This window comes from Spea bombifrons, chromosome 2, assembly GCF_027358695.1.
Source record: "Spea bombifrons isolate aSpeBom1 chromosome 2, aSpeBom1.2.pri, whole genome shotgun sequence".
NCBI lineage: Eukaryota > Metazoa > Chordata > Amphibia > Anura > Pelobatidae > Spea > Spea bombifrons.
Window position 1 is genome coordinate 76383527 of NC_071088.1, and position 25770 is coordinate 76409296.

Genomic DNA, 25770 nt, shown 5'->3' on the forward strand with positions numbered 1-25770 from the left:
TAGTTTAGCAATTTAGTCCAAATGGAGCATGATGGTAGCAGTCAGAAGGAAAATAGAAATGTATTGGTTCCAGCTATGCAGAATGGTTTTCTCAACCTGTTACGAAGGATATGTCAATGTATCATAGATAACCCTACCGAAGAGGTGAAGGAGCTGTGTGGATTGGCAGGTCCCTTGGTGAGTGCTTATTACAGCTAATGTTTCCTGACAGGCACAAGACCATTAATCATGTTAAGGATTCAATGTAATGTCATCTAGGTATTATTAACCTCTTAATGACAAAGCCCGTACATGTACGGGTTTAGGGACTGCCCATTGTCCTTAAGAGGTTAAAATCTTGAGGTCAACAGAGCTTTGTCAAAAAATACAATATGAATAGAAGCATGCGAACAATCTTTAGTGTTTTGGGAGCTTTACACCATTGGCCTCATAGCTCAAGACTGCTCAGTTTTCCATGGCATCCATCTTAACTGGAGTTGCAAGCTTATTCCTTTCCATTCATGTGATACTAACATAGTATTCATGATACTAACATAGGTTTTAGTGGGGAAAAGGCAGGGGAGCTCAGGATAGATTTCATAATTATAAACTTTGACCCCAAACATCCCTCTGCAGAAGGAAAATAGCTATTTAACTTTAAATGTTTTAAAACCATTACATTGTATAAATTATAAAGTCAAAATAAATGTTTAGTTCACAAACATTTAATGAGACAGCAATCTTAAACATTTAAATAAAATTGTTTTATTCTTAGTACTTTACAGAATTTACAGAATTTCTGTTTTTATTTTAATAGATTCTGTCACAACTGCTTTGTTTTTCTATAAACATTGTCAGCTCCATATTCTGTGGTCACCTGGGAAAAGAGGAATTAGATGCAGTGACTCTTGCAAATGCAGTAAGTTTCTTGGATGGCACATGTTCTGAGCATATATACAGGAAACTCTATTAATAATTAGAGTAAAACAGTGATCCAATTTTTCATATCTACATAGCCTTCAGGTGAGTTGATAGCTTAGATCAGGACAAACGTATCATGTCTATGGCATGGCTTTATTGTCTGGTCCTTAACACTAGTCTATAATGCCAGGTTTAACCAAGGATACTGCACACCCCAAAGACCAGAGATTTTCGCCATTTATATCATGTTATTTTGTGTACATACACAAATTCTATATTGTTTTTGTAAGCACAAGTAGGACTTTTGTCTGAAACCATATTCATACAGTGAGTACTGAGTATATTACCTGTAATAGTAATACCCTCTCATACAATACAGTTATATATACTCTATATGGACAAAAGTATTGGGACACCTGACTGTTACACCAACAAGGACTTTTATGACACTGCATTCTAAATACCTTAGTCTTAGGGACTTTTTGTCCATTCAACCAGTATAGAATTTGGGAGGTCATGCACTGATGTCCCTCTCTTCATTCCAGTTCACCCCAAAGGTGTTTCATGGGGTGGAGGTCAGAGCTCTGTGCTGGCCAGTCAAGTTCTTTCACACCAAAATCATCCAACCCTGTCTTTATGGACCTTGCTTTGTGCACTGGGGCACAGTCATACTGGAATAGAAAAGGGTGGAAGCATAGCATTGGCCAAAATGTCTTGCTATGCCGAAGCATTTAGATTTTCATTTACTGGAAATAAGAGGTCTAGCCAAATCCCTTAAAAACAGCCCCATACCATTATGGCATTGTACTTGGTGATGTGAGGCTTGCATGCAGCTGCTTGGCCATGGAAACCCATTCCATGAAGCTCTCGCCGCACAGTTTTTGTGCTGATATTAATGCCAGTGGACGCTTGGAACTCTTCAGCTATGGAATCAGCAGAGCGCTGACAACATTTATGCACCATATGCCTCAGCTTCATGGCTGAGTTGCCACTGTTCCTAAATGCTTCCACTTTCCGATCTTACCACGTACAGTTTATATCTAGCAGGGATGAAATTGATATATATATGTGCTGCCCCGTGTAGAGCTGCCCCGACCATCATCACACCCACATCGTAATTCATATGACATGTCCCCAACCACCATATTCATACCTTCCATCATTATTGTCATCATATTCCTCCCCACCATCATTTCTATCCATTATCATTATTATTTCTTAGTGCACCAAAATCACCCCCTTCCATCTACACATTAACGTATTTAGAATGCAATGTCATAAAAGTCCCTGTTGCTCTAATGGTCAGGTGTTCCAATACTTTTGTCCATATAGTGTGTGTGTGTATATATATAGATATATATATATATATATATATATATATATATATCTATATATATACACAACAGCCCTGACCCGTCGAGGCATGGACTCTACTAGGCCTCTGAAGGTGTTCTGTTATATCTAGCACCGTTAGCAGCAGTTTCAGTTGTGCAAGTTGCGAGGGCCTCCATTTAAAGGCTCTTAAATCATACTAGGTCTTAAGTCGAGAGGACCAAGCTTTCACAAGTATTTTTTTCCCCAAGATCAAGATATATTCTTTTCCTTTTACAACTTTACCTTTAGGTTATTTCTGTGACTGGGCTCTCTGTGGGACTAGGATTGTCTTCAGCATGTGACACAATCATATCACAGGTAGGCTTATGGAAAGAAGAGACATACGTTTTATTGAATTCCATTGTAATTCTGATGAAACAATAACAACAAAAAGAAGTGACATATGTGAATATGGTACAAATTATCCAAAATAGACTCTGTAATAAAACAGATAATGCCATTGAAATTGGTTGAAATTACATTTCAGGCAATTCAAATCTGTATGTGTAATGAGAGGCCATCTGGGTATCTGCAATGAGACAATTGACTTATTCTACATTCATACATTAACCAGAAGATCTTAAAATATTTAAAGCAAAAACGTGCTAACTGGTCCATGTTTCCCATCATGTATACCACAAGGTAAGCTAGTGGAGTATTCTAGCCTAGGCTGATTAGGCTGATTAGGCCTAGAGTGGCAGGACTGCATCAGTAGCCCCTCTGCCTCATAACGAAGGACTGATCAACCTACTGGATACTCAGTTTCCCTGGAACCTTACTCGCTTAATGGGCCAGTTATAGAGATAAGAGATCTCCCTTTAAGCTGTCCTTTTATACTATGAAATGATGTGCCTATTCAGCACCTCCTGGCTTGGCAAGTTACCCAAACATTTATTTCCTTCAGTAGGTTTGGAAAACAAATTGAGTAAACTAAAATAAAGACAGTCCATGATACGTATTTGTTAATATGTCTCATTGGTTGTTTTTAGAAATTGGATTGGGAGCCTGCTAGAAGGCATTTAGATGAAAATAGTGTACATAAGCTGCACATGTTGTCATATCTTTCAGATATTTGGGGGCACAAACTTGAAGCTAATTGGCATTGTGATGCAACGAGCAATCCTTATCCTGCTGCTGGCTTGTTTTCCATGCTGGGCATTATTTCTAAACACAGAAAATATTCTATTATTTTTCAGACAGGACCCCAAGGTAGCCCGGTAAGTCATGTTGCAGCATTCCAAAATGTGATATGAGGAGAAAGTTTACACACATATGAATAGGAGAATTCCCCTTCAAAAAAACAACTGACCTTGTAGTACACCCTCCATCTGTGTTTGGGACCAATTTTGATCGTTTGAAGTATTTGCTAGATTTCAATGAAAGCATTTTGTGTGCATGTTCACAATAGTCTTTTTAGATCCCTGGAAATCTCACATGCTAAATTTGATTGGCTGTGTTAGCACTTTGCTTGCGCGCTGGTAGGGTGGTTAATTGAATACATCTCCCACAATCCAATGAATTGGAGCGAGGGAAAACATTTGAGGTTTCTTATGAATGCCTCCATGTATTTGCACAAGGAAACATAAATAATTATTTATTCAACACAGCAACAGGGTCTGTCATGCAAAATATCAACTTATATCTATGCATTTGATACCTTATGATTAAATTGCGTTATTAATATTGTCATTATTATTGTTATTTCAATGACATATGGATTTGTATTTTTACAGATTGGCAGAAGACTATGTTCTTGTTTTTATCCCTGCTCTCCCTGTAAGTACTCATCATATCTAATTTTATTCTGGAATTTACAGATTTATGCTGGCTCATTAGGTTTATTAACTAAGATTTGTGTTTTCAGTTGCTTTAACTAAAGTAACTCATCTAATTTAACACAAAACAAGTCACAGGCACTTGACAACTTCCTTGTTGTTTTATTTATTATTTTATATATTTATAGGGTTTTATTTATGTAAATTCATCAAGATAGGAGCATGATATTATGTCCTATACATTCCCTTTTGTTTCCTTGCCGCATTTCCCTGTTCTTCCTGCTGTTTGGCCTGACCAGGTCCTAGCCGCGATTTCCTGGAACTGTATGGCGGCTGGGCCCCGCGGGAATACCTGCTGAACTTTGAGGATGGTCACTACAGCTGCCTGCTTCCCTACATCTTCTTTTGGGGATGTTGGACTCACGTTGAGGCATAGGTTGGCGTGGCTCCAGAGAGGGAGCTCATTTGGGAACCCTGGATTTCCCTCGCCATCTGAAGTCTGGGGTTTTGTATTATTATTATTATTCGGGCCATGGAACTCTGGTCCGGCTACATTTTGGCCCGGGCCCAGGTAACTTTCCGTTACTGGTGCTTGGAGGCCCACCCTCAGATCAGAGCACTTTTGAAACCGAGTTACCCTGGGACTCCAAGCAGGGCATTGTTTGCTAATGGGAACATGCTTTTATCAAGATTACTGTATGTATATAAGTTGGTATGTTTTCAATAAAACTCAGTCCCTGTTTTACCTCAACACCAGTACTGTCTGGTGCTTGGGGTAATATGCAAAGAGCTCTATTTGTTAAACCCTTCGTATACCAGTTCTCTGGTTCCTGTCCTGGGCTGGGCTTAAGGAGCAGCTTCTGACGGTGTAGTAAAGCCAATGTGAACAACAACTAACCTATTCACAGGATGTTCAGTTGATGCCAGTTGAGGCTGTCATTTGACCCAGTCAGTAGAGTCATGGCATGAGTTTGTCAGATGAGTCACGGGTGAGTTCATCATCACGTTTGGCAGTGCTGTTAATTAAGTTTTGCGCTAACTCTTGTGCGGTGTGGAGCTGATTTTGTCATGGTGGAGCCCCTTTTACAAGTCAACTGCCAACTTGACCCAACTAACTTCCCTTACTGTGCTACACCTTCCCCCTATGTAGTTCAGGTATATGACATACAAACCCTATATTTGCAGGTATAGATTAAATAAATAAAAAAAATGGAAACATAGCATTGTAGCTGCTCAGCATCAATTGCTGGCAGCATCTTGCAAGAGTCTTATCAGGCCTTATGTGCCACTGCTGCCTCGTGATTCTGCCAGCAACGTTTTGACTTGCCCCAGCACCCAGATTGCACACATAGGACTTGCCCCAGCACTTAGGTTACCTCATCTCTTCTCTTAGGGGCAGAGGTGGCAGAGGCAGGCTGCTTCAGGGGCAGAAGTGGTAGAGGCAGGCTGCTTCAGGGGCAGAGGTGGCACAGGCAGGCTGTTTTAGGGGCAGCAGTGGCATGGGGAGGCTGTTTTAGGGGCAGCGGTGGCACTGCCAGGCTACATCAGGGGCAGCAGTGGCACAGGCAGGCTGTTTTGGGGCAACGGTGCCACCGGCAGGCTGTTTTAGGGGCAGCAGTGGCACAGACAGGCTGCTTCAGGGGCAGCGGTGGCACAAGCAGGCTGCTTTAGGAGCAGTGGCGGCACAGGTGGCACAGGCAGGCTGCTTCAGGAGCAGCGTTGACACAGGCAGGCTGCTTCAGGGGCAGCGTTGACACAGGCAGGCTGTTTTAGGGACAGTGTGGCACAGGCAGGCTGTTTTAGGGGCAATGGTGGCACAGGCAGGTTATTTTAAGGGCATCGGTGGCACAGACAGGCTGTTTCAGGGGCACGGCACAGGCAGGCTGTTTTGGGGGCAGCTGTGGCACGGAGAGTCTGTTTAGGGGCAATGGTGGCATGGGCCAGCTGTTTTAGGGGCAGAGGCCTACCACGTCTAAGCCTGGCTTACCGTATAGTAAAGGGAGTTATGCTGTACCATATCTGTTCAGTAAATGTTACTTATTTAACCTTATTTAATTTATTTATAAGTTGATTTATTTTTCCAGATTTCTAGTTTTTTCCAGTTGACTTAAAGTTTATTTATGATATAAATATTCTTGCCAATATTATTATTTTTTTGGGGGGGGGTGCCACATACAGGCTCCGTCCCAAGTGCCAAATACTCTAGGTGCGCCCTAGGTAAGGTGTCACCCCTGTATTTTTGTGGCTTCATGCAATAAATACATTAATTCTCAATACCCTCTTTGTGATTTTCTGGACCCTTTTTGTCAACGGTGGTTCTTCTGCCTGGCTTCATCTGTTTATTTATGACTTGCACACCAGATTGCACACAGACACAGGACTTGCCCAGGTTGTATCCACAGGAATTACCCACCACTCAGATTACACTCACAGTGGCCTCTTCTGAGAGTCTTCGGTCTCCTCTCAGTCAGGGCTCCTCTTAGTCTGGGGCACATGCAACCTTTATTAATTATCAGGCCCAAAACAGTAATGGATAGACTACAATATCAAAATACACACATATACAAATGCCTTGCAAAAGTACCCTTACAAATGCCTGCTCATAAACGCACACTTGTGCCCATACATATATACACACGCATTCACGCTTGCCCTTACACATAAACATCCTAGCTTACACTTGCTTGCCGTTAAACACACTTGTTCTAATGTACAAACATTTTCAAAACACAAACACACTCTCTCTCCCCTTTCTCATAATTTCTCCCCATATAATTTTCTCCCCCTTTCTGCCCATTTCGCTTTGATCCTCCTCTTGCTCACTATGTCTCCCATTTCTCTTTATCTCATCTCTATTTTCTCTTTCTCTCCTCCTACTTTTATTTATCTCACCCCTTTCTTGTTATCTCTTCTTTCACTGTATCTCTCCCCCCTTTGTCCCTTTCTACTTGTTCTCTTTATTGTTCTCCCTTCTATTTGATCCCACTTGTTATTATTACTGTTCCCCTTTCGCTTTATCTCTCCTCTTCTCTTTCTCTTTCTCTGTATTTGTCCCCCTTTCTTTAATTTTACGTCATCTTTTTCCATATGTCCCCCCTGCTTGCTCTATTTAATTCTCCTTTCTTTGATTCCCTCTTTGTCATTAGTGCTCCTCTTTTACCTTATCATATCCCTTCCATTTCTCTGTCTGTTCTCCCATTTCTCTTTATCTCTCCTTTTAACATTAACTCTCCCCCCTCTCCCCACCTCTTGTTATGTAATCTCTCCCTTTTCTCTTTATCTCTCCCTTTGTCCCCATCTCTCCTTCTCATTATCTCTCCTCTTACTTAATATCTCTCCACTTTCTTGTTATCTATGCAATTTTTCCCTATTTCTAACTATAACTCCCCTTTCTTATTATCTCCCCTTTTCTATCTCTCCCCTTTCTCGCCTTTGTCTCACTGCTCCATTGTGGTGATGTCATATGTCGGCACCCACAGCATCGTGAGGGAGCAGTGAGCCACATGCTTCCTTTATTTAGGGCTTGTTAGCCTATGATCTCCCTGACCGACCTTCCTTCTCCAGTGGATCTACAAGGAGGCACCCCCACATAGGCCGGCACCTACCTTGCCTATAGGTAGCGCTGGTCCTGAATAGGCATAAGCTATTCTGAATCTCTAATACTAGAAAAAGGGCTGATTGAGGGCCGAGCCAAATTGTTTTTATCTGCCGACAAATACTATGTTTCTAATGCTGTGACATTGCTCTGTAAGATGAAGTGGAAATTATGCATAAAATAGAAATGTATTATGTGGCTAAAGTAACAAATACCATATTTGCTCGATTATAAGACGACCCCCCAAATCTGAATATTAATTTAGGAAAAAAAGAAAAAGCCTGAATATAAGACGACCCTATAGGAAAAAAGTTTTACCAGTAAATGTTAATTCATGTAAACTATTTTTTTAAATAAAAGCTATGATTGAGAAAAATATTTTGGTTTTATTTCCTTCTATTTTACAACATGCACCCCCAGTTATGCACATCTGCCCCAGAAATGCCTTATACTCCCTATATGCCACTGTGCCCCATGATATGCCTTTTAACCCTCTAAATGCCACTGTGCCCCATGATATGCCTTTTAACCCTATATGCCACTGTGCCCCATGATATGCCTTTTGACCCCCTATGTGCCACTCTGCCTCCAGAAATGCCTTATACCCCTATATGCCACGCTGGCATTTAGAGGGTTAAGAGGCATATTATGGGGAAGAGTGGCATATAGGGAGGTTTAAGGCATTCAGGAGGCAGAGTGGCGTATAGAGGGTTAAAACGGCATTTTTGGAGGCAGAGTGGCATTAAGGGGGTTAAAAGGCATTTCACAGAGCACTCTGCCTCCAGAAATGCCTTATGCCCCCATTTAACACTCCCCCGACCCCCCCCCCAAACTTACCGGTGCTTCTGACTTCCCTGTCATGTAGCCGGGGCAGCGTGTAGATCCCACGCACTTCCGCTGCAGCCGGAAGGAGGCGTGGCTAGCAGCGGGGGTTGTCTGCGTCCATCTCGCAGACCTTCCCCGACTGTCAGAGATCAGAGTTCCGCGCACCGGCACCGGTGACAACCCCCGCTGCTAGCCACACCTCCTTCCGGCTGCAGCGGAAGTTGTCTACGCGAATCGCGTAGACATCTACACGCTGCCCCGGCTACACACCGGGGACTCAGAAGTACCGGTAAGTGGGACGGGGGGGGGGAGACAGGAGGATCCAGGTCCCCTGCAGCTGCTCTGAAAAAAACCTCGTCTTATAATCGAGCAAATACGGTATATAGCAAATATAAACTGTCCTTATGTACCATTTTCTTCACAGGCTGCATTTATTTACCAACTGGAAGCACGATACTTACAAAATCAGGTACATATGTTTTGTTTTTCTGAATATGAATGCTTAATGTACAGTTTGATAAATAATGCAATGTACCAAGATTACATAGAAAAACAAGAGTGTGAGAGAGACTTAATGAGAGTGTGAAAGAGTGTCAGTGTGAGAGAGCATGAGAGAGTGAGTGTGTGATAGAGCATGAGTGAGGTCTGAATAAAAGACGACCTTGATTTTTGGAATAAACTAATCGAGCAAATACGGCAATATGAAAACAAGAGAAGTAACAAATCAATATATATTATACAGATAGAGTGCATTTTTCGATTTATACATATATAACATATAAAAAATACATAATACACTATGCAGTATTTTATGTATGACTGACCCATCCATAAATGTGGTCTAAAACCCAAGGGTGTAAATGTGATCTAAACCCAGAATATCTGGCAACCAGGCCGGATCCTATATTTATTACCTCCATCTGCCCCTTGTCCCTCGGGTAAAAACGCACTGGCACACATTTTACACACACTGTCACATTTGGACAGACTTGCACACTCACACGAACAGATATGCACATAATCACTAACACACACTTAAGCTCACATGCATGATGACACGCACACTTATACATACACATGCTTGCTTACCCACAAACACTTACATAGACACATCCATGCTCACACATTTACATAAATACATCCATGCTGACACACAAATACACACACATGGTCACACACAATACAGTCGTACATGCATAATGCATCACTTATCCTCTCTCTACTTCCCTCACTCATCCCCTTACCTCACCTGCAGATTTATTTCACTGCTCACACATGTGCGATCAGCCTATTTAATTGTGGAGTCATGTTACCTCATATTACATGACCCTGCTTTGTTCCTGCCTCCTTGGGCTAGTCTAAATTTGTTCACAAAAGGCTTGTCCAACCTGGATCGGCCCAGACCCGATCGGATCAGCCCTTTTTGAGCATTCCCCTGATAAGGTCTCTGAATGAAAAAGCACACAAAGGAACAATACAAATTTGGTAATGTTGTTTATAAATGTCATTATGCCACAGGCTGGCCGTGTGGTCAAATCCAACAGACAAGCTACTCTAGCTCAAATCGCATAAGAACTGGACCACAATGGAAAAAGGTGGTCTGATGAATCACATTTTCTTTTACATCATGTGGATTGCAGGGTGCATGTGTGTTGCTTACCTGGAGAACACATGGCATCATGATGCATCCATGGAAGCCCCACCTCGCAACTTGCAGGACCTAAAGGATCTGCTGCTAATGTCTTGGTGTCAGATACCACAGCACACCTTCAGAGGTCTAGTGCAGTCCATATCTAGATGGGTAGCGCTGTTTTGGGGGAAAATAGGGACCTACACAATATTAGGCAGGTGGTCATAATGGTATGGCTGATCGGTGTAGATCTCCCTTACTGAATTTAAAGAAACATAATGATCGAAAAACAGGTTTTCTTTTAAAAAATGTAAGCAACTTGTCAAAGTAAAATTTGTGTGCAATATAACATAATAAAACCTGCTAAACATTCATGAGATCCTAAATGTTTGTTACAGGGTATAGTCAAAACTCAGATCATTGCCAGCATTTTAGCGAACATCATAAACGTCATGGTGAACTACGTATTCCTGTTTGTACTGGGGTTTGGAGTTATGTGAGTCCATTTTTTATGTAATCAAAATTGTTAATGTTGTTAAGGACATAACAGGACAAAGGTGGGGCAAGAGTTCCATATAGTTCATGAATGTCTTAGTATTTACGTAATATTACTGTTTCCATGGAAAGCCATGCAGCTATGCTAAGATTAGGTGTTGCACAGCAAAATATATTGGTTAAGTGATAAGATCACATAGTGTTGTGTATATGTGGCATGTTGGACATCAATGCATTTCTTTACTTGGCGATGTTAGTTCTTTGAATTAGTATTTGTGAAAACAAATATTGTGTACTTTGGACCACCATCATTTGCATGTTTAATTTTCCTTGTTGTATTCGGCTATGAAGGAAAACTCTAGCTCTTACACTTATCTAAAAAATCTCCTTAAGGACATAGAGAAATAGCCAGGTAGATGTGTTTTGTTTTAATATTATAACTACAGTTTTGCATTACAGAGGATCAGCTTGGGCCAACACCATTGCTCAATTCTCACAAGCTCTGCTACTGTTCCTATATATTCGTGTGAAGAAGCTTCATGTAAAAACTTGGGGAGGTACTGTCTGTTTATTAAAGCATCAGGAGTTGTACACTTAAAAAACAGCAAAGCGAAAAATCCTTTGGTTTCTAGGCTCTAGTAGCATCACCATTCCTCATCAAAAAGTAGTTGAGGTGGCATACATATCACTAGCACAAATTAACAGCTTCTCTTTTGTTCTGCCAGGATGGTCCATGGAATGCTTACAAGACTGGAACTCCTTTGTAGCATTAGCTGTGCCTAGTATGTTAATGGTATGCATTGAATGGTGGACCTATGAAATTGGAAGCTTTCTTGTTGGTGAGTTAAGATATACTGTGCTGACTAAAGCACTTCAAATACCAGCATTTGTAAAGGTGCTAACTAGTACCAACATTCCAATGAAAGGAGATTAATACAATGCAGCTAAAGATTTCTCATCTAGCTGTAGTAATTAATTGATTAAAATAAACCTTTTAAAAAAGATTACTTCCCTTGTATATCTCTCACATTTTATCATATGACTGTTCTTTTTTCTCACAGGCCTTGTTAGTGTGGTGGAGCTTGGAGCCCAATCTGTCATCTATCAGGTTGTGAGCATCGCATATATGGTAAAGTAAAAACAAAAACAGTAACTCAGTTGGGCTGTGCTATAAGTACAAAATAAAGAGGACCTCCTATAATGATGATCATGATGATATCATCATGAGAAAATCATCATCATGATGAGAAAATCATCATCATGCATCAATACATTTTAAGCAATATCTATACTAAACATGGTTTATTTTAAGTTGGGTCAAATGTACTTCTACCCTTTTGTGTCACTTTCACTAATTGGTTTGGCTTTTCAGATTCCCTTTGGCATAAGTATGGCCACCAGCGTCAGAGTGGGCAACGCACTGGGTGCTGGAAATATAGAACAAGCCAAAAGGTCTATGAAAATTGGTTTTCTGGTCACAGGTGCAACCTTTTTTTGCATTATTTCTCCTCCAGTCACTCTACCTTTGAAAAAATTGAACAAATTGAAATTTTGTATTATTATTATTATTATTATTATATTATGTTAATATATGATGAGTCCATAATGACTAGGAAGGTTGTGTTGACACTAGACATTCGCAGATATAACCTAGTGAAACTCAACCATTTTAGATTACTCTGAAAGCTCAGTTTACCTAGACAACTTAAATTAGCCAAGCATAAAAAGAAAGACAAAAAATATCCATCATTGTTGTCACACAGAGGTGGTGCCACCATATACTGTAAGCGAATTAAGCAGTTGCACAGGCCAACTGTAATACATGTAATAGAGTGTTGTATAACAAAAAATGCATTACTCATAACTTAATCATCGGCAGTACCTACAGGAACTTTACTACATATAACAGGTAGAGGGCAGCAGCTGTTGTAGAATGTGTATATCCAACAGGTGTCAAGTCCACCACTAGTGGTCCTCAGCACTATTTAAGATAATCCCATGGATGACACAAAGAGTATGAAAGACAAAACATCCCTGAAAATGTTGGTGTAAGACAGAAATACAGAGCAGCTAGAACTGTAAGCTTTGTATGGCACAGGGTAGAGGCTTGGTGATGGTTTATCCACAAATTGATTCAGAATAGTGCCCACTGGAGTAACATGTTTATACTTGTGGTCCACAATTTATAATTCTTGTTCCTAGGTGTTTTCATCATTGTGGACATAATCCTGCTGGCCTCCTTAAAGAATGTGTTTTCATATGTTTTTACCAGTGATAGGTATGTATCCTGATATTATACTTTTAATATATTTCCAATATTTTACTTTTCAGAATGGAAAGTGAAATAACTGTGAAAGTTAGCTTGCAGTCTCTTTTAAAATGTGTAGTTTCTCTACCTAGATTAATTAAATGTCAAAGCCTATAGAGAGTGCATTTAAATTATTTTGCTTTGTTAATGGAATGGCAACTGTGCATAGAGCCTTATAACAAGTGACAGGCTATTGATGTGGTCCCCTGTATCCAGAGCCGGCCTTAAGTGTTCTGGCGCCCTGTGCGGACTACTCCTTGCCCCCTTCTCACTACTACCCCCTCTGCCCCTTCAAACTACTACCCCCCTCTGCCCCTTTAAACTACTACCCCCCTCTGCCCCTTCAAACTACCCCCCCCCCCTTCAAACTACCCCACCCCACCCCTTCAAACTACCCCCCTCCTCACTTACCTTATTGCCGTAAATCCTGTGGTGGGAGCGGGAGGCATCCGTCTTCTCACTCTGCCGCGGTGCCGGCATTTCATGTTGAGCGCCGGAATAGTCATCATGAGATGCTGGCACCGCGACGGAGTCACGGAGAGTGAGGGGCGCCGAGCGGTTGCTGGAAACTTCACGAGCAACCGCTCGGCGCCCCTGCCCAGGACTTAAATTAAAACACAGTTTTTTGGGGGTTTTTTTAACTTTATTTAACATGAATGATGTTAAATAAAGTTTACAAAAAAAACAAACCCCCCCCCGATGTTTTAATTTAAGTCCCGGGCAGGCGCCCCTGTTGCCATGGCGCCCTGTGCGGCCGCACAGGTCGAACACCCCTAAGGCCGGCCCTGCCTGTATCGGTCACACATTCAAATTGACATTCATGAAAATTATTGATCTTCCTTTATCCAAAGGAATTCCCACAATAATGTTTTTTGTCACCTAGATACGATTTCACTGATAGCTTAAAATGGAACCTGGACCTCTATGTGTAACCAGTTTCTTGGAATTGCCATTATTTAGTAATTTACTTCCATTTTAGCAGTGGTAGAGCTACAGATAAAAGATCTGGTATTAAAGTGCAATCCTTTGTGTCAGTAATACACAAGGGGTAGTTTTCAGCAAGAATAGTGTCTAAGTTTGCTTATGTGTTTGTGTATAATCTTCAGTACATTAGAACAGCAGTCCCCAACCTTTTTGGCACCAGGGACAGGTTTTGTGGATGACAATTTTTCCACGGACCAGAGGTAGGGTGTTTTGGGTTTGATTCAAGTGCATTACATTTATTGTGCATTTTACTTCTATTATTATTAAATTTAAAATATAATGAAATACTTATACAACTCACCATAATGCAGAATCAATGGGAGCCCCCAGTTTCCCATAGGCATCTTTGTCACTAAACATGGGACTATGGGAGTGCCAGCCCTGTTCAGTGAGGTGGGTGGAGCCAGTTTGGCAGAGATCCACATCTACGTAGAGGTCTCAGTCCAAGACAATGCCTGGATTGAAGCTGCCCGGGACACAGGACATGTAGTCCCATTCTGAGACTGTACCGGGGAATCCGGGACGTGTGTTTACCCTACTGCCGGCCCACGGACCAGTCAGCCTACTGGAAAATTTAACGGTTTCCCAGTTGGCCACGTGGCCCAGTTGCTTATAGGCCACGTGGTTGGGGACCTATTGATTTATCTTAAATATGTTTTTTTTTCTAACAGGGAGATAGCTGGCCTTGTTTCTGAAGTTATCCCTATATACATCATGTTCCACTTATTTGAATCTATTGCTGTAAGTAAAAATACATTTTATTTTTTAAGCAACTAAGTTGTAGACATACACATTGCTGTAATTATTTGCATGCTTACCCACAACTGCCAAATACAAAATGGCTGCTATTTGTAAACAGGAATCATAGTTTTCTCCAAGGTGTACTTGGCACATAGCCATCACACCAAAGAAGTTGATTCCAAGAAAGTACATATTTAATTTGTTCAGATGTTGTTGAACGTGTTGAAATGATCTGTGATTCTGAGTTTATAATGGAAAGCCACAAGTCCAATAGATCAAAACTTAGAGGATTTTACAAATCTATTGATCCTTTAGAGAGAGTAAAACTTACAATGTTCCTTTATGATAAGTGACATTTAGTATTTTTGTCATCATCAAGCAATATAATTGAAAGCTCTTCATCCAATCTTTAACAGGAACACTATAACAAAGCATTATTATTATTATTATTATTGTTTAGTGATGACTGTGATGTGGTCATACCCAACAAAAGTTTTTTGTGCAGTGTGTTTCAGGTGGAGTACTCAGAGGCACTGGAAGGCAGAAAGTTGGTGCTATTGTATACACAATTGGATACTATATAATTGGACTACCATCTGCTGCTGCCTTAATGTTTGCAGCCAAACTGGGTATAAAAGGTATAAACCATCATATTTATATCACTCTTTGTAGTAGAAGGGTTGAGCAAATACCAGTAAGCCAGTGGGCCTCAGTTTATTTACAGTTGCAGAAACTATTTAAGTATCTTAACTGTACGCTGGTGTGCCTTAAATGCCAGCAAATATTTTTGGTCCTAGTCTGGCTGCTATGCTATCTACTTGCTGAATTCCGGTAGGTTTTGAAAATGCGTATTAGTTTATGAATTTAATTGTCTATTATATAATCCATTAGAATTATGTGATAATGGAGTTAGTACAGCCAGTAGAAGACCCCAATTGAAAGCTGATAGCTCCTTTTCCTGGAACCCATTGTGAGTCACATATGGCTGTGACATATTAGTCTTTACTGTACATGAGGTATCTGCATACCTGGCAACATCTGGACTCCACACTGACATCAGCGGGCTGTCCCGTGACATCGGTGGGTGGTACCGCTATTGTCAGGGGAGTTCCCGCTGACGTTGGGGGCATTCACACTAACGGCAGCAGGAAACACCCCCATTTAAAGGAAAAATGGGAGGGGAGTGGGGCGTGTCAAGACCCCGCGACCTTGAGAACCGGAGAAGCAGTACTCACCCGGCAATCTCCGGGTCAAACCCTAAGAGTTCCCAGGTATGGGTATCTCTGCAGAAGCCTGAACCTGCACAATGCTGATTGATGATGGGTACCCAGTGCATATTGTTTTAGAAAATTAGCTTTGCCAGTAATATAGCTATAGCAACATGTCTCCAGTTAGATTTGTGGTGGAGAAGTGTTTCTTCTCTTTCTCCCTGAATCTATCTACCTGGCGTTTTGTGCACGTCTGCAAAAAAGATGGTCCCACAGAGAATCAGATAGGCAGGTTATGTGACCTCCAACAGATAAATGCCAAGCTGCTCACACCTGGGGCAAAAGCTGGGGTTAAGCTAAGACTGTGGGACTATGCATACATGGGTGTGTGTGAGAGCATGGATGTGTGTGTGTGAACATGAATGTGTATAGTTAAATATGTCAGCATGGGTGTTTATGTGTTTGTGTAAGTGTTTGTGTTTCAGCATTAATGTGTATGTGTGGGCATAAGTGTGTATATGTGAGCATGAATGTGTAAATGTTGGTGTGAGCATTTATGTGTATGTGTGTGGCAGCATGGAGGTGTGTGTTTTGGGCATAGATGTGTAAGCATGGATGTTTATGTGTAAGTGTGTATGAGCATGGTTGTGTGTGGGAGCATTGAAGTGTATGAGCATGGATGTGTAAGTGTTTATGGTCTAGCATGGATGTGTAAATGTTAGTGCGCTAGCATGGATGTGTAAATATAGATGTGTGAGCAGGGATGTGTATGTGTGAGCATAGAAGTATGTGTGAAAGGTAGTGTACTTTAACATAATTGTGTAGGATGTTCGTGTGCATGTGTGTTGGCATTATTATTATTTATTGTTTTATATAGCGCCATCAAATTCCATAGCGCTGTACAATAGGTAGACAGGACATAACAAGTAGTAAGTGACATAACAAATTGACTTACAGAGGCAACAGGTGAGGAGGGCCCTAATCAAACGAGTTTACAATCTAGAGGGATTTAGGGTGTATTACACATAAGGTAAAACGTAAAAGTGCCATAGTAAGGGATGGACCAGCCACACTAGTGTAAGTATTGCATAAGAGGGACTAGGAGAGGTGAACTAAGGGAATATGGGGGTGTTAATGTGCAATATTATAAGCGTCCTTAAAGAAGTGGGTCTTTTTGAAGGACTGAAGGCAGGGGGAGAGACAGATAGACTGGGGGAGGGCATTCCAGAGGATAGAGACAGCCCTGGAAAAATCTTGTAAGCCTGCAGGAGAGCTAGAAATCAGAGGTGAGGATAGAAGGAGATCATTGGATGAGCGGAGAGACCGGTTAGGTGTGTATTTAGAGATAAGTGAGGAGATGTAGGGAGGAGAACCACTGTGAAGGGCTTTGGAAGTAAGAGTGAGGATTTTGAAAGGGATCGATGTATATAGTGGATATAGAGGCAAAGGTGATAATTGGTAACCTTATTTGCATGCACCTACCCAGAATCACTTGTGGTTGTGGCAGCGCCATGAGATTTCTGAGGGAAAAGCAAGCCTCCTGGCTTGTCTGGTGTCTGTAGATGAGTGTTTAATAATGCTTCCACTACCCCTTAAATTTAAGTGGAAGGGTATTCCATCACCTTTACCCACCATAACTTATATAATGAAATGAATCCTGAAGTGCACAGGCAGCCAGGGCAGAGATGTTAGTAAAGCGATGGGAGAGGAAGATAAGTCTGGCAGCAGCATTCATGGTGGATTGTAGAGAGGTGAGAGGTTAAGAGGGAGACCAGCTAAGACAGAGTTACAGTAATCAAGACGGGAGATAATCAGGGCATGGACAAGAGCCTTAGTGGCATGCTGTGTTAGGAAGGGACGGATGCAGGCAATGTTTTTAAGATGGAGACAGACGTTTTTAGAGACAGACTGAATGTGGGTGGTGAACGAATGGTCAGAGTCAAGGGTGACACCAAGACAGCGTGCATGAATAGAGGGTGAGATGATGGCACCATAAACAATGAGGGAAATTGATATGGGAATCTTAGCATTGGAGGGAGGGAAGATGAGAAGTTCTGTTTTGGAGAGTTTCAAGAAACGTGCAGACATCCATGAGTGTGTAAGTTTGTTCAAATGTGAGAGTTTGTGTAAAAATGTGTGCCAGTGTGTATGTGAGTTACTAGGGGGCGAAGGGGTACCAAAATATAGGATCTGGGAGGCCATATACACAAATATACATGGGAAGAAGTAGACAAAGAAAGAAGGCGGAAGAATAAGAAGAGGCGAGAGAAGAAGTGTGATGCGGGAAAGGGGCAGAGAATAAATGAAGAGCATGAATGAGAGTGTGTGAGAGACCGTGAGTTTGTTAATCGTGATTTAGAATAATGGAGGTGGATGTGGTTTTGGTGGTTGGGGGGCAACATTTCATCCTTGGTCCCAGGCAGCACAATGTCTTGGGCCGGCCCTGACTGCATAATATAAATAGTGTCCCTGAGCAATGAGCATAGAAACGATTTTATGTGGAGATGCTTCCTGCAGTATGGAATGATGGAAATTTTTCTTCCAGTTTGTGTTGATAACATCATAAAAATGAATCTTTAGCCTTCATAAGGGATTATCTAATTCTATGATACCTCCTTATAGCCTTGTCTGGAATAAGCCCAGCCCAACAACAAGAAACACTATTTAATATGACTAAAAGTAGGCTACAAGAGTTGGAAGAAATGGTTTCCTTCTTGCCAGTATGCAATGGCACCATGTCATGTGTTACACAGAGCAAATGTAGGAACATTACCTTTTAGCTAATATGAACACTAACCATCTGTTTACGGAACTAACCCTTGTGGTCTTTCTATTCTATGTCAAGTGGAATTATTGTCCCATCATTGAAAAAAATGTCTGGGTGTAAATATGCCTGCAGTTAGAATTAAGAGATCCCTTTGAGTGAGGACACTTCACTAGGGCTGAAATGAAAGCTGTGTTTTATATTATTGCTATGTTTTTTGTTTTGCTTGATGTCTGAGCTTCAGGCATTGTATCTCATGCTTCCTTGTCTTTGTGTGAAGATGAGTGTCAGTGTCCCAAAGTAATGTGGCTGCAGTAGAAACCAAGTCTTCCTCTTCTATATCAGTACTCCAGACATAGGCATGTGCAGCCCCTTCCTTTCCATGCCAAAGCCTAAAAGAGGCACCCATCTTCTAGGACCTCCACTCTCAAAGGAGGGACCAAATCATTCTTCATGGATTTAGCTCCATAGCAAAATGTTCAAGGAATTAAATCCAGTGCATACAATGTCAAAAACAAAAAAGTGAGCAATTCACAAATAATTAAAAAAAATATAATTCTAAAAATTACAAGTGTAAGTGTGTTTACATATGTGTGTCAGAGTGTATGTTGGAGGTGGGGAAAGGAGCAGAGAAGGCACAGACAAACTGTTTGGGGGAATGATGGCACAGTCAAGATGTTTGAGGGCAATTATGACGCGTTTCAGGTGTTTGGAGGCAAAGATGGCAAAGGCAAGATGTTTGAGGATTAGGGTGGCACCGATAGGCTGCTTGAGGGCAACGATTGTACTCACAATCTGTTTGGGGGCAAAGGTGGTACTGTGGGGCTTGTTTCTTGGTGAAGAAAACTTTCACATCAGGGCTCTGTGGTTTTGGTCCCTAACTTTTAGTTTTGTTCATAATACAGAGTGTGCAGTTTAGAATACATGCTAATATTTCCTGCCACTGATTGCATATTCACATGTAGCCCATCACAATATCCATAAGATGTAAGGTACCATTTGTGCTAGTGTAAAAAAAAACTATTAATGCCTTATGATAAGTTATTTCTGAATTTTCTAAACTAAATAAACACAATTGTCAATGCTTTTAAAGTGTTAATTAGAATGTCTTGCACAGGCCTGTGGAGTGGAATGACCCTGTGTGGAATCTCCCTGTCTGGTTTCTTTGCAGTCTACCTTCTAAGAATAGATTGGAAGAATATCTCACTTGAGGTACATCTTGTGTTTTGTTTTTAAGGGAAGTGGAATTTAAACACAAATACTTGCATTTTGTTCTCCACTTTCAAATATGAGTATTGAAGTGGACAGCTAAAAAATGGCACCGGCCCCATCTTAAGGTCATAACATCAATCCAGGTCTTTTTCTGAATTGTTTATAATTATGATAAAGGGATATGCAAAGTGTTTTATGAATTAACATACTCAAAGGTTAACACATTTTTGAGCCTTATCCTTCCTTGAATTTTTTTATGCAGATGTATTTAGAATAATGTGCAAGCATATGTCTTGTGTTATACATTTTGAAACACTTTATTTAATGAACATAGATGATCTTGATTGGCTTTAGTTTATAGTTTTTAGAATGTTCTTCATTAACTTAAATGGGTAATAGTGTAGTATAAAGAATTAAAGAGTTAACTTTAATTCTAGACATTAATACATTTTCCGTGCATCTCATAGAAAAACACAGAGTTTACGGGATATTTACTACCAGATCTGGGCCATAATCATATCTTTGAAAGAACATCATTAACCCCTTAAGGACCGGGCTCATTTTTCGTTTTCTACCCTGTGGGACCGAGGCTGTTTTGACACTTTTGTGGTGCTTGTGTTCAGGTGTAATTTTCTCCTCACCCATTTAGTGTACCCACATAAGTTATATATTGTTTTTTTCAGGACAAGATGGGCTTTCTTCAGATACCATTATTTTGATCGTATCATCTTATTTACTATAAAAAAAATAAAAAAAACATGGTGAAAAATTGAAAAAAAAGACATTTTATGACTTTTATTTGAAAAATCTTTTACTCACCTAAAAAAGCAAGTAAAAAAACTAGCTAAATAGATTCTACTACTTGTCCTGAGTTTAGAGATACCCAATGTTTTTATGTTTTTTTGCTGTTTTTTGTACGTATAGGGCAATAAGTACAAGCAGTGTTTTATGATTTCCAAATCTTTTTTAACAAATCTGGCCAGTCTGCCTACATCTCCTCTTTGGAACATCTTTGAAGCCGGTTAACTCAATTTAACCCATTCAAACCATATATTTTTGAAAACTAGACACCCCAGGGTATTCCAAATGCTGTTATTTTAACCCTTTCCATGCACCAATTATACAACTACACTTTGTCAAACTTTGTAATAGTAATTTTTTTTATTTTTTTTTCCACACAAATTGTACTTTAGTTATAGATATACAGGTTCTGGTATATGTCACTGTCAAACAACACCCCAATATGTGTTCAGCAACATCTCCTGAGTACAGCGATACCCCACATGCATGGGTTTGTCAGATTGTTTGGCTGGTAAAAGGCTACTTTTGGGGCATGCGTAATTCAGGTGGTCATTTGGTCATTCTGCCTCCATCTCCTCTTTGGAATATCTTTGAAGCCGGTTAACTCAATTTAACCCATTCAAACCATATATTTTGGAAAACTAGACACCCCAGGGTATTCCGAATGCTGTTATTTTAACCCTTTCCATGCACCAATTATAGAACTACACTTTGTCAAACTTTGTAATAGTAATTTTTTTCACACAAATTGTACTTTAGTTATAGATATACAGGTTTTGGTATATGTCACTGTCAAACAACCCCCCAATATGTGTTCAGGAACATCTCCTGAGTGCAGTGATACCCGACATGCATGGGTTTGTCGGGTTGTTTCAGATTTAAAATGCCACATTTGGGAAGTGCGCTTTTTTTCTCCATTTTGGTCAGTCTGTACCTATGCCCTATCTGTGAGCTAGGCCACTCCAATTTACCCCATCAGCCATTTTTTTTATATATTAGACACCCCTTGGGTATTTGAAGTGCTTTTATTTTAACTCTTTGAGATTTTTGAGAAATTTTAGCACTTGCTCAAAATAATAAACTTTATTTTTTATTTTTTTTATTTTTTAATACTTTTTTTATATTTTTTTTTACACATTTTGCTGGTACTGGATGGTTCATCTAGTGACATCACTGCATAATTATTTTTAAATGTTAGCACATTTTTTTTTTTTTTTTTCATTTTTTTTTTAATTTTTTTTGAATATTTTACTAATCACATAGTGATTAGAAAGCTGGGCTCCATTGACTTGCATGGTTGAATGCAGTACCTGTATTCAACCAGCAAGTGGAGCCAGTTCTCTAGAGGGTCTGGAGACCATCTAGCAAACTTTTTCTTGTTTGTTTTTTTTACAGAGCGGCGGCCATCTTACTTGATGGCGAAGATCACCGGCAGCGGCGGCTGTGACCGCTCTCCGGAGCGGTCACAGCCCACCTAAAGGTAAGTGTTTGGTGTCGCTGGATGCCTCCTGATCGAGGCATTCCAGCGACACCATTTAAGTTTAGGAGGCGATCGTTGATCGCCTCCTAAACGCTTTTAAAACGGGCGTCCGCCGCCATACAATGTATGGCGGCTGTTGACGCCCCGGGGAGGGGCCAGACATGGCCCCCGATGCCGATCTCGGCCTTGCTGAATGCCTCGACATCGAGGCATTGCAGCAAGGCCGTTTAAGCGAAGAAAGTGATCCTTGATCACTTTCTAAGCTTATTTAACTTTTTGACGGTTCAGGACCGTCAAAGGTCATTTAGTGACCTTCTTGTCATGACGGTCCTGAACCGGCAAAGGTCGCGAAGGGGTTAAATGTTTGACATCCATACACATACTCTAGATGTGTCTCCACATTTACTAGTTTGCTAGCTCATAATGCCAGATCATGTGGTGGAAGGTTGCCTCACAACCAGGACCCCAATGAAATACAAATTCAATCATCTCCATTTATTAAAGTATGAAGCATCCTAGTTGGACAATGTAATCAAGTCGGGTGATTGGAATAATGTGTGCTATTAGGCGTATTATCCGGGTATAGTGAGCAGTTCTAATAACTATTGATATTGATAATAATATTAATATATATTATATATATATAATATACATAATATATATAATTGATATATAATATATAATATTGATAATAACTATTGATATTTGCAACTATTGATAAGTCTAGTCAATCAGACCACCATTCATAACCATCTTTTCCTGATTTTTTAACGCATATTGATGTAATGTGATGGGGAGTACATCAGTACACTAAAAAAAAAAAGTAATCATACACAGGATGCCTGATGCCACAATTTAGTGCCAGTAATCCTTTTTAATAACAAATGCAGAATTCAATAGAGTAAATAACACGATACCTTTACCTTTGCCACCCCTGCAATTACAGTTGCTGCTGGCTTTTGCCCCACATCAAAGATGGCCCTGGCGGTCGTACGCCTGCATCAGCCATTTTGTTTAGATTTAGGGCGGAGAGGCAGTACCTCTGTTCATGAAGAAGTTGACAAGACATACACACATATTACTTAAACAGGCTTTTTTCAGATGTGTAAGCAGCTCTCTGTTTTTAATAACATCAACTACTGATTTCTTTCATAATGTAAATCATACAAATTTATAATTATACCTTTTTACATTTTTTCCACCTTTCATTAACTTAGGCCCAAGAACGAGCAGGAATGAATGCTAACGAAACAGTTTTCTCAGGTATGTGTTTTCAATGTTTTCTAGTAGACTAAAATATTGTCCTGAGGACAATCTAAGAATTTATGTAGAACACATTTTAGTAACACAACAAGATGAAGAGATGGAATGGCTTAATAAGAAGTAGACTTGTGCAAGACAAGCATAATCGATTATGACAAAACTTTCATTTTGGCCGCATCCATTTTTTTTTTCAACGATCACCTCCTAAACTTCAATGGTGTTGCTGAAATGCCTCGATCACGAGGCATTCATGGAAACCGAACACTCGCCCCAGGACGCCCTGGAGAGTGGTCACAACCGATTTTGGGTAAATCAGATTTTATTGTAATTTTCAAATAATGCAGGGAGGGGGTACAGAAAGGAAAAAAGGGAAGGGGGGGACAGGTAATATTCAAATAGGCGACGTTCAGTGCGCCAACGCGCTACAAAGGAAGAGCAATAATAGAATGCAGTGACAAAATCACACTGAAGAACACATGCAGTTCCGATACATCCAAGGATCTACATTCTGTAAATACGGTTTGTGTGGGTTATTGCTTGCGCATGACCGGGAGCCCAGCTTTCTAATCACTATGTGATTAGTAAAATATGGGGAAAAATGGGGGGGGGGAGCGCACTCCCAAAATGTGGCCTTTTAACCCTAAACACCATAGAAACCCATGCATGGGGGGTGTCACTGTACCCCGAAGATGTTGCTGAACACACATTGGGGTGTTGTTTGATAGTGGGAAAAAATGACAGAAAAAATTACTGCCACAAACTGTGGCAAAGGCTGGTGGTAGAATCTCATGCATGGAAAGGGTTAAAATACTACCATTTGAAATACCTTGGGATGTCTAGTTTTCAAAAATATATGGTTTGATTGGGGTAAATTGAATTAGCTGGCTTCAAAGATGGTCCTATTAGGACATGGGGCAGTAGGACCAGATGTAAAAGTTCCAAGATAAAAAATGTGCACTTCCTAAATGTGGCATTTTACCCCCCAAACAACCCAACAAACCCATTCATGGGGGGTATCACTGTACTCGGGAGATGTCAATGAACATATATTTGGGTCTTGTTTGAAAGTAACATATACCAGGAGTTGTAAATCCATACCTGAAGCAGAATTAGTGTCTAGTTTTCAAAAATATATGGGTTCATGGGGTAAATTGCATTGGCCAGCTTCAAAGATACCCAAAACAGCAAATGGGGCAGAATAACCAGCTTTGGGAAAAAAATTGTTTTAAAGTGTGGGTACACTAAATGAGTGAGGAGAAAATGACATCTAAACACGAGCACTGCAAAAGTGTTAAAACAGCCTCGGTCCCAAAGGGTACAAAAGGTAAAACACAGCCTGGTCCTTAAGTGGTCAAACAACTCAAGCACACAATGACTATGTGCAAGTACAATGCATCTTCTGGGACCCTCCCTGTTATTGGATATTTATACAAAAGCACTAAACAGGCAAATTTTGTTTAATATAAAGTTTGTTCACATTTGTATGAATCCTTCTAATAAAAAACACACATTTTGACCAACATTTTATTATTTAAAATAGTATTCTGAATATAAAATCATATTCTATTATGATTCCATATTCAGAGAACTAAAAGGAAGTGTGATAAAGGAGGCCTACATCTCAATTTATTTATGTTTTATTTTGCTTTTTGCAGTGCAGCCGAGTACACAAGGCAGTATCAAATTATCAGAGATCTGTACTACAAGTCAACCAGGCCACATGCCATTCAATGAAAGTGCAACACCAGCTGGCAAAAGCCTCCCAGTGGTGGAACTAATAATTCGTAGAGGTCTTACTCTAGCTGGAGGAGTTGTTGTGCTACTTACTGGATTGCTGGTCAAACTTTGGATACAAAGCGGATAGAGTAACATAAATGGATGACCAAATTTGCAATGTGTGGCTTACTCAATGGTGTTCGCATGTTCACAGTATGTGAAAACAGATCTTCAAAAACTTGAAAGAATGTTCTAAAAAAAAACCATAAACAAATGAGATACATACATATTTCAAAATGAAAAATACATTAAATAAAAATGAGAACAAGATGGCATGTATCAAATGTCTGATAGTTTTTCTTTTTCCTTTAAAAAATGTATTACTGTTTTTCAATGTCCTTTTTCATTCGCACAGCCAACAGTAGCGTGACCACACATTGAAGCACTGGTTTTGCCTGCGAGCAGCAACAAAGGAAAGAGACCTGGGAGTTTAGTTTACTCTGTTTGGACCCACTTCCGACTTTATATTGCAGTGGATTAAGAATAGAGTTGTCACCTGAGTCATGAAACTCATGAATTATATACAGTGGCATACTTGGCTGCCAGCCCTGGGTGTGTCGGCAGATAGTGACCATTTGGCCCACCTAGACTGCCCAATTTCTGAATACTTTCATTAGTCCCTGGCATTATCTTATATCT

At 40.3% G+C, this 25770-nt stretch overlaps 1 protein-coding gene across 1 annotated transcript; it reads left to right on the forward strand.

Moving 5' to 3' along the window:
- Nucleotides 1-25404, forward strand: LOC128472885 (multidrug and toxin extrusion protein 1-like). Its single transcript, XM_053454859.1, has 17 exons — nt 1-177; nt 797-898; nt 2524-2592; nt 3343-3491; nt 4008-4050; nt 8894-8938; nt 10498-10595; nt 11054-11151; nt 11320-11433; nt 11656-11723; nt 11967-12075; nt 12797-12872; nt 14558-14627; nt 15133-15265; nt 19717-19811; nt 23310-23355; nt 25011-25404. The coding sequence occupies exons 1-17, from the start codon at nt 22-24 to the stop codon at nt 25217-25219; spliced, it is 1680 nt and encodes a 559-aa protein (XP_053310834.1). The 5' UTR covers nt 1-21; the 3' UTR covers nt 25220-25404.
- Nucleotides 25405-25770: the final 366 nt, after the last annotated feature.